This window comes from Eleutherodactylus coqui, chromosome 10 (genome assembly GCF_035609145.1).
Source record: "Eleutherodactylus coqui strain aEleCoq1 chromosome 10, aEleCoq1.hap1, whole genome shotgun sequence".
Lineage (NCBI taxonomy): Eukaryota > Metazoa > Chordata > Amphibia > Anura > Eleutherodactylidae > Eleutherodactylus > Eleutherodactylus coqui.
The window spans coordinates 32,726,541-32,739,224 of NC_089846.1; the positions used below are offsets into that span (position 1 = coordinate 32,726,541).

At 44.9% G+C, this 12,684-nt stretch overlaps 1 protein-coding gene across 2 annotated transcripts in view; it reads right to left on the reverse strand.

The window, feature by feature from the left end:
- ARHGAP4 (Rho GTPase activating protein 4) overlaps nucleotides 1–3,889 on the reverse strand; it is a 103,664-nt gene extending 99,775 nt beyond the window's left edge. For both annotated transcript variants that reach the window (XM_066580783.1, XM_066580782.1), the window contains exon 1: nucleotides 3,434–3,889. In XM_066580783.1, the coding sequence (XP_066436880.1) occupies nucleotides 3,434–3,494 (61 nt within the window). In that variant the 5' untranslated portion in view covers nucleotides 3,495–3,889. The remainder of the gene's footprint in view (nucleotides 1–3,433) is intronic.
- Nucleotides 3,890–12,684: the final 8,795 nt, after the last annotated feature.

Below are 12,684 nucleotides of genomic sequence, written 5' to 3' on the forward strand. Positions count from 1 at the left end.
ACATGCCTTGCAAGGTGTCATGACCATGGAATGGCACAGGCAGTCCCCAAATTTATGGCCCATAGAGCATGTCTGGAAGAACGCCATAGGTAGATGCATTACGGCACATGGCCACCCGCCAGAAAATATACAACAACGGACCGTACAAGTCATGCAGGGATGGAGAGACATCTGAATACTTATGGATTCAATGCCTGCAAGGGTCCAAGAGTGTATCGGTGCTCATGGTGGGCACACGCTTTACTGAAACCTGTATCCAATAATAAACTTTGATTCATTCCAATTTTCTATCATTTATTCTGTGTAGGACTCTGTATATATCTACCATGTTTCATGAAATTCCAGCAATTCCTTCTGGATGTATTTCTACCAGTGTATCTTGCAATCACTGAATACACTACTTACAGGGAATTTGTCACCTACTTTTAGCCCTATAACCTAAGCTTATTGGCTGAAAGTAGGTGACCCGCTGAGTACTGGGATGTAAGGGTTATACTTACCCTTCCCGTTGTTCCCCCAGTGTAAGCGCTGGAAGCCGCTGTTCAATGCTAAGTAGTCCGCCCGTTCTAATTTTATAATGGGCGGACTGCTAAGCAGCGCCTCTAAATGGACTGCAGCGTCGGCTTTCAGTGCTCACACTGGGGGAACGACGGAGGAGGTAAGTATAACACAACCTCAGACTCAGCGGGTCACCAACTTTCAGCCTATAAGATTAGCTCATAGGGATAAAAGTAAGTAACAGCTTCTCTTTAAGGCCCTTGAGTAGAAACTGTTCTTTTAAATGTCTTGATATACCTGCTAACTCCTCAGATCATATTGGATAATATCATTATTTTAAGGGTATTTGATCCTTGTTTTCAGATTTATGGACCCTGTTCAAGCAAATAAGAGGCCCGAACTTCTGCAGAAGGCAGAGGAGAAGATCAGCAAACAAAACTAGAAGTCTGAACGTCATTCTGACAGAGCACAAGCACTATAGGGAGACAAACAGAAGCGTTGGGCCATGGAAGATCACCAAGTGGACTGACCTACAATGATAAGAAGATAACCTGCCACGTGTGCATTTATATAAGACATGTATCCTTTTTCTCAGGAACCTGTTTGATGAAGAAGTTGTTTTAGAAACTTCAGGAATGTTTACTAATATTTTTGATATTTTGTAAACATCTCACAAATGATACAAAGTTGCTCTAAAAACAAAGAATCCAGCAGTCAGGAGATGACACCGATTGCTACTTTGTAGTTAAAGAAGAGCTTCACAAAGATGGAATGAGGTCACTATGAAGCATCAGGGAGAATTGCCCAGACCCGAGTATTTGCAGTAACTCTTCTGGCTTTTTCACGCCGGTGCTTTTAACATGCGAGTACGGTCTGATTTTTAATAGAACACAATGTTTTCAATGGTTCTATTCACATGATCAAAAAAAATATGCACCATGTCCGATCACCCATTCAAGTCACTGGGTGCATTTAAGATAATGGATTGCTCTTGCATGATACGAGTGAGATCTGTTATTAACACATATAACTATGGGGGCGATAAAAAAAAAAAAAAAGCACTGAACCAAGAAACAATTTTTTAACACGCTGAAAAAAACAGATGAAAAAAGCAAAGAAGCGTGAAAAACACACGAACGATCGAACCATTTTTCACAGAACACACACTCGGCCATATGAATAAGGCCTACAGTGGGTTTTCTGCAACTGGACTATTGACCTACTCTTAGGATAGGTCATCAATAGTTGATCAGAGGGTGTCTGCCACTTGGTATCCCTATTAATCATCTAATTAAAGTGACAGCAGCACTCCACTGAGCACAGCTCTCACTTCAGTCCATACCAGGCATATTGTATAGTGGCTGTGCCTGGTATTGCAGCATTCACTTTCAAAGGACTGAGCTGCTCTCAGGCCACGTGACCAATGTATGTGATGTCGCAGGTCTGTAGCCTCTTCAATCAGCTGATCGGTGGGGATCCTGAGCAACGAACCCCCACAGATCAACTACTGATGACCTATCCTGCGGATAGCTCATAATTGGGTAGTCCCAGAGAACCCCTTTAATAGGGTTATCAATGCAACCCCTATCCACATATCCTACTAGGGCATATAGAGATTATGGAGGACAGCCTCAAACTCAAGACCCCCTTCTATAACCCAGTGTGGTAAGCAACTGTGTAAGAGCAGCTCTTTCTCTGGTCACTCAGTCCAACCTAGTATTATGTGGTCACCCATTCATGTATGGTTAAATGAGGTTTCCCCAGCAATCGCTAATAAATGGGGTTTCCGTTTTTAGAGAAGGATGAGCTAACCTCTTTAATGAATTTGTAATTGTAGAAGACGTTTGAGTAGATCTGAGGAAGTTGATGGAGATGCTTGAAGAAACCAAAGACCCAACTCATTGACAAAGACCAATATGCCTGAAAAGAGGAAGAAGACAACCAGATAGATGGATGCACATGCCAATGCGGAGCCTTAGGACCCACAAAGGTTGTCATGAGTCCAAACCAACATGATAGCCCTTATATTATTTCACCATGATCTAGTGAGCCACAATAGGATGGTTACGCAAATGCCGCCCTACCAATAAGGCTCTGGGCACTTACTAAATATTTACACCCTATAAACGAACTGTTTGCAGACTATGATCAGATCTAATCACCTCAATGCTAATAAAAATATATATACTGCGATCACTGTCGTCATTTGCCTCCAAGCACATCATCATGATATGAGCTGTATGTGGGACAGCTAAGCCAAATCCTAATGTAATATGGGTTCTTAGTATAGCTTACAATGAAGCTTTGCGTATTGCAATGAACTTTACAGTAATTAGCGCACGATTGTTTTGTCTACGTTCCCATCTGACCTTGTCTTCTGCGATGGGAGAAGACTTGAGCCTGGAATTATATACATTCTACATGAACACAACAGCTCCTGGTGCAGTCAGGAATCCCATAGACCCGCAGAGACAGGACAGATTCACAATACACTGTAGTCCTATGAGTTGGGGCAGAGCGGTAAAAAGGTGCACATTAAAGTCGACGACCGTGGCAAAAAAAATAAAAATTGGGTGCTTACGAAAAATGACGCATAAGAGAAAACTGTTGAAAAATGAAATTTAGAACACATTACTGCGATCCACAACTCGGAGACAAGTGACCTTTTGCATGGGTACAGAATCTTGCCACCTTTATGTTATCAGTGGTCATCATGAATAGACAATGCAGCCTTATCAGCTACCTGGCATACCGGACGTTATCACCCTACCTACAGCATTGCTTTTACCATGTTCAGTATTCAGGAAACGCATTGCACTTCTCTGCTGAAACCACAGCCTATCTGTCACAATACAAGTTCCCTATAAACCTTCTGCTCTCATCCGCTTTAACCCTTTCATGCCCACCCCCCTTTTTTTTTAAACCCCTTTCTTACCTTTAAACTGACTTTCATATTCTGCACTTCTGTCCTTCCTTGGCTTCCCATGAGATGCCATCCTTTTTTTTTTTTCTTAACTCAGTGCCTGGCACTCACTGCTTTGCTGTCATATCACTGCCACCTCCTATCCATGAGCTCAGAATCAAGCGGCAGAATGATGTTTATACTACCAGCTGGGTCCAGATGAATGGAGTTGTCCAATGTCCTGGGGGTAAGGAGGTATATTATATGCCCTTAGATACTATAGAACAGCTTCAGGTCACAGAGCAAAGGACTCTACATCTTTCATTGCTGTGCCAGCATGTGCCAGGGCGAGGTGCTGTGCAGTAATAGTGCAGTGCCAAATGCTGACAGTGTGCAATGCAATATACCCTGGCACAGAGGTGCAGTGCTGAGGATGTGCAGTGTGTCCAGCGCTGCCAGTGTCCTCTGCATTGAGAGCTGTGCACAGAGCTGAGCACACAGGCGCCTCCTCCTCCTCCTCCTCCTCTTCAGCTGTCTCTGTGTGATCACAGATTGATGTCTGTCTCTAGATGTGTGTGTGTCTCCAGCTGTCTTTAGCAAAACATCCTCTTCCTATATGTGTCTATGAGTTCTACCTGCTGCCTGGGTCTTCTGATCTGTATGCACTGCTGGATCTGAGCCTCCTCCCTTCTATTCATGCCTGTAATGATTTATTAATGAAGCAAGCCCAGAAATGTATAGCAGGAGGAGGAGTCCCATATGTATATACAATATGCATATATATATATACTGCTATATACGTGCATTGTCTACTGTGTCAGTTATGCCCCCCCCCCCCCCCTCTTCCTGGGTCAGCAACATCTTATTCACAGTCAGTGTAATTTTCTTCTTCGCTTCCCCATTTGAGGACCAATCAGACCTGGAGGATTGTGGGCTGATCATCTGTAGCCTGGATGGCACTCTGCATGCTGCAGCTCACTGGCAGACAGGGCATTGTGGCTTGTGGAGTCCAAGGGCTCATCCTTCGACACAATGGACCGTTCTTCTTCCATAGAACAATGGGCTTAGTTCTGCAAGGTCTCTTCCCATGCTCCTTCTGCATTTCTTCCAGTGTCTTCTTTCCTATATCCTTTTGTGTCTTGCATGAATTCATTACTCATATACCAAGTATGTAAACCTCAGGATTACATCTCAACTTGTACTGATGCCCAAGAATAAACTATAGTTGCTTGAAGGATCTGCAATGCCAGACTTAGCCTGTGGAGAGGCGCTGTTTCTGCTAAAAAGTATCTATGTTCTTCTCATACAACTCCTTTAAAGATTTAGTACAGGGGAGGAAGGGGGGTCTGGTTTACATCTTGTATCCAGATATGCCAGGATGTCTAAGAAGAAGCCTAGAGCCAGGACCATGGACACTGTGAGGGCACTCTGAGTGGTAATGCTATGGAACAATACATTACAGAATCTGTCACTTTTTCGCTGCTGCAGAATTAAAGGGGTTGTACCAGAATTACAAGTTATCCTCGACCCAAAGGGTAAAGGATAACTTGCTGATTGTAAGGCTCTCAACACAGAGACACCAACTGATCCTGATAATAGGGATCCCATGTCCCGCTCTTCTTGTCACAGCAGGGATTCTTCTCCCATCCGCAGTCACATTAAATGGAGCGCTGGCTGAGCATGTGCGGTTGGCGCTCCATTCATTTCAATGGATCTGATGGAAATACCCAAACGCTTGCCACTTGGCTATCTCTGGCAGTTGCATTGAAAATGAATGGAGTCAGGGGCGTAACTATAGAGGATGCAGGGGATGTGGCTGCACCCGGGCCCAGGAACCTTAGGGGGCCCATAAGGCCTCTCTTCTCCATATAGGGAACCCAGTACTATGAGTAAAGCATTATAGTTGGGGGCCCTGTTACAGGTTTTACATTGGGGCCCAGAAGCTTCAAGTTATGGCTCTGAATGGAGTGACAGTTAGCTTGCATGACTGCCACTTCATTCAGTCTTCTCACTGCTGAGGGTGCAATAAACCCACAGTGAGGAGGGTGGGGGAACACAGGACCTCTGTTCTTGGGAGTAATGGGGGTCTCAGCAGTGAGACCCCTACCAATCAGCAAGTTCTCCCCTATCCTTCGGATTGGGGAGAACCTGTAATTCTGGTACAAAGCCTTTAAGGATACATTCACATGTCACTAATTTGCTGCAGATCTGCAGCAGATTTCACATCTTCAATTTGAATTAATTTGATAGGGTGAAATCTACTGCAGATCTGCACCAAATCGATTGTCCAGGACTTTAGGTATTTTTGTGTGGATGATCAGTATAGATTATCAATAGATGATCAGCTGGGGTTCGCCAGTTGGGTTCCCCACCGATCAGTTGATTTCCGATGCCACTATCAGCAAAGACAGTACAGAAAGCAGACTGCGCTGTGTGTAGTGCAGTGGCCTGGGTTGGTATTGCAGGCACAGCTCCCATCGAATTCAATGGGAGATGTGCTGCAGTACTGAACAAGGCCACTGCAATGTTGACAGCGCTATCTGCTTCCAGTGCGGAATACACTGACAGCATCACCAGCAATCAGCTGATCGGCAGGAATGCCAAGCAGCGGACCCCCACCGATCATTTATTGATAACCTATCCTGAGGATAGGTCATAAATAGAAAAAGGCCCAAAGTTCTGAATAACCCCTTTAAGCAACTTTTTTTGTGTTCAAGACAAAATCAGATGCTTTAAGCTTTAATAAGTAGTGAAGGTCCCAGGGCAGGCTGAAAGTGGTCTGGATCCCTTAGTGTTCAAAGTCATGGAGCCCCTACCAAACATAAGAGATACAAACATGGGTCTGGCTAACAAATTGCATTAGAAGGGCACTTTTGACTTTCTTTGTGAAAGTTCTGATTAATTAAAGGGAAACTGTAACCAGATTCATGTTGCCCAAACCACAGGCAGCGTGAACCCGGGACAGATATGCCCACATTGCCCACGCTGTGGTGTTTCAGAAAAAAACATACTTAGAAGTTTGACTCAGACTTAGCTGGAACAGAGCTCCAAATCAAGGAGGCGGACTGTGCCAGGCTTTCCATGCCCGCAGCATGTTGAGTGACAGCTCTCTCCCTATATACAAGCAGGCAGAGGAGCTGTCAGTCAACATGTTGCAGTTGAGGAGAGCAGCGTGGCCCACCCATTTGGCGTGGCAAAGATGTGAACACTGCTGATTACTAGTTGGCTGGTATGAGGGAAATAGCCGACTCAGCTAAGCTACGTTGTTTGTGTAACTCCCATAGAAGTCAATGAGAGTAACGCCAACAGCATAGCACAGCGAGCTACAATGTTTCTGTAGCCCCTACACTGCTGATTACCAGGTGGCCAGTATGACGGAAATAGCTGAGCTATGTTGTTTCCGTAACTCCCATAGAAGTCAATGAGTGTAACTCCAACAGCATAGCACAGTGAGCTACAATTTTTCCCTTAGCTCCCACACCGCTGATTACTAGGTGGCCGGTATGATGTAAATAGCTGAGCCCGGCTGAGCTACATTGTTTCCATAACTCCTATAGAAGTCAATGAGAGTAACATCAACAGTTAAGCACAGTGAGCTACAATGTTTCTATAGCTCCCACACTGTTGATTGCCAGTTGTCCGGTATGACGGAAATAGCTCAGCTTCGCTGAGCTACTTTGTTTCCATAACTCCCATAGAAGTCAATGAGAGTAATGCCAAGAGCATAGTGAACTACAATGTTTCCGTAACTCCCACACCGCTGATTACCAGGTGGCCGATGCGATGTAAATAGCTATGCTCGGTCAAGCTACATAGTTTCCATAACTCCAATAGAAGTCAATGAAAGTAACACCAACATAATAGCACAATGAGCTACAATTTTTCCCCTAGCTCCCACACTGCTGATTACCAGGTGGCCGGTATGATGGAAATAGCTGAACTACGTTGTTTCCATAACTTCCATAGAAGTCAATGAGAGTAATGTCAACAGCATAGCACAGCGAGCTACAATGTTTCTATAGCTCCCACACTGCTGATTACCAGGTGGCCAGTATGATGGAAATAGCGGAGGTCGGCTGAGCTATGTTGTTTCCATAACTTCCATAGAAGTCAATTAGAGTAATGCCAACAGCATAGCACAGCGGGCTACAATGTTTCTGTAGCCCCTACACTGCTGATTACCAGGTGGCCGGTATGATGGAAATAGCGGAGGTCGGCTGAGCTATGTTGTTTCCATAACTTCCATAGAAGTCAATGAGAGTAATGCCAACAGCATAGCACAGCGGGCTACAATGTTTCCGTAGCTCCCACTGGAGCTTGCTGTGTTATGCTGTTGATGTAACTTGACTTCTATGGGAATTATGACAGCGCAGGTCGCTTGGCTATTCCTGATCTTCAACACATTCAGGGTGGCACACAAGATAAATGGGGGCCACAGAGGTGGGCCCCCCAGCTATCAGACTTTTATGACATCCTATGGATTTCTGTCACAGCTTTTATTTAAATCCCCTTTGGACCTTTCCGCTGCAGATCTCGCTCAGGTGAACGTACTGTAGTGGTTTGCTTCTGCTCCTGAGCCTTAAATTAAACTTCTGATATACTTATCTGTGCTCAGAACAAGTTCGCCCTCTGCTGATATCGGCGCGGATGCTTTATTGCTGCTGCTGCCTTGAATTCAGACCTAAACGGCAGCTCATAAATTACACGACATGAAGATTGAGCGCGCTCAGAGCGGCCTCGTAAAACGCGTGAGCTTCATGATGAGAATATTCTGCAGAACCGTTTGCGGGGACTGCCGGCTCGTTCTTCATTTCACGGGAGCTGTTACTATGGATTGTAATGTCTACTGTTTTAATACCCAGTAGCATTTAAAGGGGGTCTGACTATCTATATTATGAGGGTCCCCCTTCAATAAGCTAGTAATAGGGTGTCCCACTGCTGGAAGCACTAGAAATCAGCGCTAATGAAGAATGCAGCAAGTGTACGATTTCCCTACAGCGCCACCACAGGAGAAATGAAGCATAACACATTTCTCATTAAAGTCAATGGGCTCTTCGTGGGCCAGAGGTGTCAAACTCATTTTTAACCGAGGGCCACATCAGCATTATGGTTGTCTTCAAAGGGCCGTTAATAAGAGCTCATTCACACGGACGTATGTACACAATACAGACAGCTTAATCCCCATTGATTGAGGATTCAGACATGCGTTTTACGTGTGTGAAAAAAATAAATAAAATCGCACCATTTACTATTTTGGTCCGTATTACAGACCGAAAATACCTTTAAAAACTTAACAGACAAACGTATTTTCGCATGTTTTGCGCGTATGAAAATCACGCCCGCAAAATGTGACAAATAGAACCCATTGATTTCAATGCGTTCGTTCTCATGAGCTTGTTTCCCTTGCGCAATTCCTGCACGCAAGAAAAAATAGGATATGCCCTATCTTTCTGCGTTTTTTGCAGTAAGCTGCCATAGACGTGTGTGGCAGGTTAAAAAAACTAAAGGGAAGGGTGCGACACTTCCATTCTTAATTCCGAGCCATTGTTACAAGGCTTGTATAAAGAGTCTAACTTTGGCTTGAAGGAATGCTGCCTTCCAATAGGTGGCGCTGTGGAGGTATTGTTCCATCTCCCATATTTGCATATTACCCAGAGGAGCATGAATGGCCTCTTGAGTTTCCTCACTCACCGTCTATACCACAAAAATAGAGCATGTCGCGTATTTTTCCTCCCAACGGAAATGCGGGCGCAAAGACACTCCATGTGAAATAAATGGGTTTTAATGACTGCGGTTACTGCGACCGAATTTCTCTACGCAGAAATGGGTGCAAAATTGCCCATGTGCAGGAGCGCTGAATGCTTGCGCAAAAAAAAAAACCGCAAGGAGGCTAAAATGCACAGACAGTCTGGGTTCGTGAAAAAGCTGCCTATCTCATACACATGGCTACAGCGCCCTATGCACTATAATGGTGATTCTCCCCTTCCGTTTATTTCGTACCAAGTTTCCAGCCTTGGAGGGTGGCTAGGGTGCCTGTGATTTGCTAAACAAAGTGGTCTGAAGGTGTACACCAGAGCTCAGAATCCAAGATGGCGCCTTCTTCCTGTGTTGGCGCCACTCCCCCTGCCAAATGCTGTCTGCTTCCTCCGTGGAAAATGAAAAGTTGGCCCTCTATATCCAGACCTCATCGTGGGCCACATAAAATGACGAGGTGGGCCGGACTTAGCCCATGGGCCTTATGTCCATCTGCATACCTTTGGGTGTTGTATAACACCTCTGACGTCATGGGGCGATATAGTCACAAGTTGTCCATTTTCTCCAGGTTTTAGAGACCCGCCAGTTCAAAAATGAAGAACATTCAAATCTGGGGTGAACAAAGGGTCCACTTCTCATAGCGCTGATCCAATTTCAAAAAAACACGCCTTGATGCCAGTGGTGATAGAAGAGACAATTTTTGGTGATCGGAGAGCGACGCGTTTCAAGCCCATATCGTCTTTTCATCCAAGTTTTGCACCATACCATATTGTACACATACAGGGTTATAGAAGCGCTTTATGGAGGCAAAGGAAGCAATGAACAAAAGATCAGAATGTGAAAGGGGCGGGGCTAATGACAAAATGAAAGATTCGTTATTAAAAGACTTTAAAACTGCCACTAAAATGTTACATAAAACATCACAAGAATAGTCACTTCTTCTTTGCGGGGATCCTGGCAGCGATGGATGCCGCGTCTATTCGTAAAATACAATTTTTATGCTGGTCCGCGCACCTTCCAAGTACTCTGCATGAATATTTAGCGAATCATGTCGCTGCTACCAGATTTACAACTGTAACCGCGTGGCAAAACACAAATGTGAATTTATAGTACCGAGTAGAACTTGCATCCATCGCTGCCAGGATCCCCGCAAGGAAGGACAACTGTAGCAACAGTGATCCTCCCAACAGAGCGGGCGCCTTACAGACCGACTCATTTCACTCTAATTGTATGGGCATCAGTTTTTGTTCAGTTTTTGCATTTTTTAGAATTCCTTTGTATGGGCATGTGTTTTTGCGTACGCCTCAGCACAGCGCATTAGCGCTATTAGTGTTTAGGGCTAAAGCCCCATTTACACTGAGCGATGATCGCTCGAAAGACAATTGGAGTGACAGTTTTGAGCGATCATTTTGCATAAGCTGCTAATGGACACTAATGCTTATTAGTAGCTTATTAGCTTTATTTGCATGTAAATGAGGCTCCCTTTGCTGTATGTAGATAACAGTGGAGGTCTGATGTCTGCATACAGCTCCATTGTTCTGCCGCGGGACTGCAGCGGAATACAATGTTATCAGCGCTCCCGCGGAGAATCACAGCGCGTGGTCCCTGCTATCAGCTGGCTGGCCGAATGATGGATTTTATGCTGAGTTAAAAATCATTGTTCAGCCGAAAAGCTAACGATGGTAGCATTTACACGCAATAATTATTGCTCAAAACACATCGTTTTAATGAGTTTTGAGCAATTATCGTTGTGTGTAAATGGACCTTTACTCCCATGAGCACAAGGCGCAGGTAAAAGAACCCTTTGTTTGCAATGGCTTCATTCTCACTTTCGCATTTCGCAAGCACAAAAAAAACAGCGACATGCTCTATTTTGGTGCGCACGAAAGGCACCATAGAAGTCTATGCGGGCCCGATCCCTGCTAAATTGTGCAATCAACTGCGCAATTTTGCAGGAAAATCAACACACTAGAAACTAATTAAGGCTGTACAGCCGAATAATCGACCTGGGTCTTGCCCAAGATCTATGGACAGGCTGGAACATTCTGCTACATGGCCCCAGAGCTGCTCCTGGATAAAGCATATACAGTAGCAGTGGACTGGTAGAGTATGGGAATAGTTGTGTCCAAAATGGCAACTAGACGCTCACCATGTTTTGATGATCGCCAAGTAAAGATGGTCTACAATTCGATCACCACCGACAAACCTAGATTTTCACCATGGCTATAAGCTCTCATAAAGAAGCTGCATCCAGAGGCGCCTGGGAGTTACAGGAAACATCAGAAGCCACACATTTTTCAGGGCTATGTGCTTGGAGAACTGGAGCAGAGGACAATACTGCCACCATTCGCACCTTCCCCTGTAAGTGAGGACTTACTGCATAAATGTTATATTTCCATACCAAGTGTCTAGAAGAGGAGAGAGGAGAACATTTCTATCTGTTCATGCCTTCCTCTTGCAGCACGCTGTGGCTATGGACCATCTGGATGGCCAGAAGATGCACCAACTCTTCATCCTGTGTCCAACTTCTCATTTCTGGCAACTAGATAGACAGAATAGGATGAACCCGTGCCTCCTGCCCTGTAGCCTGTGCCTACTCTGCCCGCCTGTGTACAGCCAGACGTCGGCTTGCTCAGGACAATGTCTTTCAGTGCCGTACCATCTTATTGCTTCCCCCAATCTCAAGGCTCTGAATCCTCCAGCCTACTATCACGATAGAACTCACTGTCTGTGCCCTCGACATCAGATGGATATCAGATGTGTATCTGTACGGTCATTCGATCCAGGGACTATTTTCCAATTCCATATTTGGAGTCGGGAAGGAATGTTTTTCCTGTTATATCAGAACAAAATGGCGGCTGTCTTAAAGGGAATTTTTCTTTCCTTCCTCTGGATCAACACAACCAACACTCCTCTACCCTTTCAATTTCCTAATATTTGGTCCACTTTTTGGAAAACATAAGTCAATCATTGATTCAGGGACTGTTCTGGCTGCCATGCGTGGAGTTGGGAATGATTTGTTTCCTTATTTAAAGCTGATGGCTCAGTGAGGTTTTTTGCTTTTTCCTGGATGAATTGACTAGGAAACTTGTCTGACTGCCCTCAGTGGAGTCTGGAAGGAATATTTCCCCCTCCAGGGTTTTTTTTTGCCTTCCATGATTCAATGAAAGTCAATGGATCCAACATATCCTTGACTTTTATTTAAACTATACATCAAATCCTCCATCCTTCATTAATAAAATTGTGAATCAATGAAATTCTCTATTTTCACCCCAATATCTTTGTGTGTCTGGTTTTATTTCCACCAGTGAGACTGCTAAACTCCTTCCCTCTTCTCTTCTCCACTCTGGCTGTTTGCAATGGGTGGGGGCGGGGCAGAGCTAAGCTCCGCCCCACCCATCCCATTGCTGGCTGCGGGGAGGGGCGGGTGCCCACTCCCATTGCAAACAGCCAGAGGGAAGGAGAGAGGAGGTGAGCCAGCAAGGGGGAGACAGCTTAGCAGAGATGTCTCTCCCCGCCCAACGGCATTG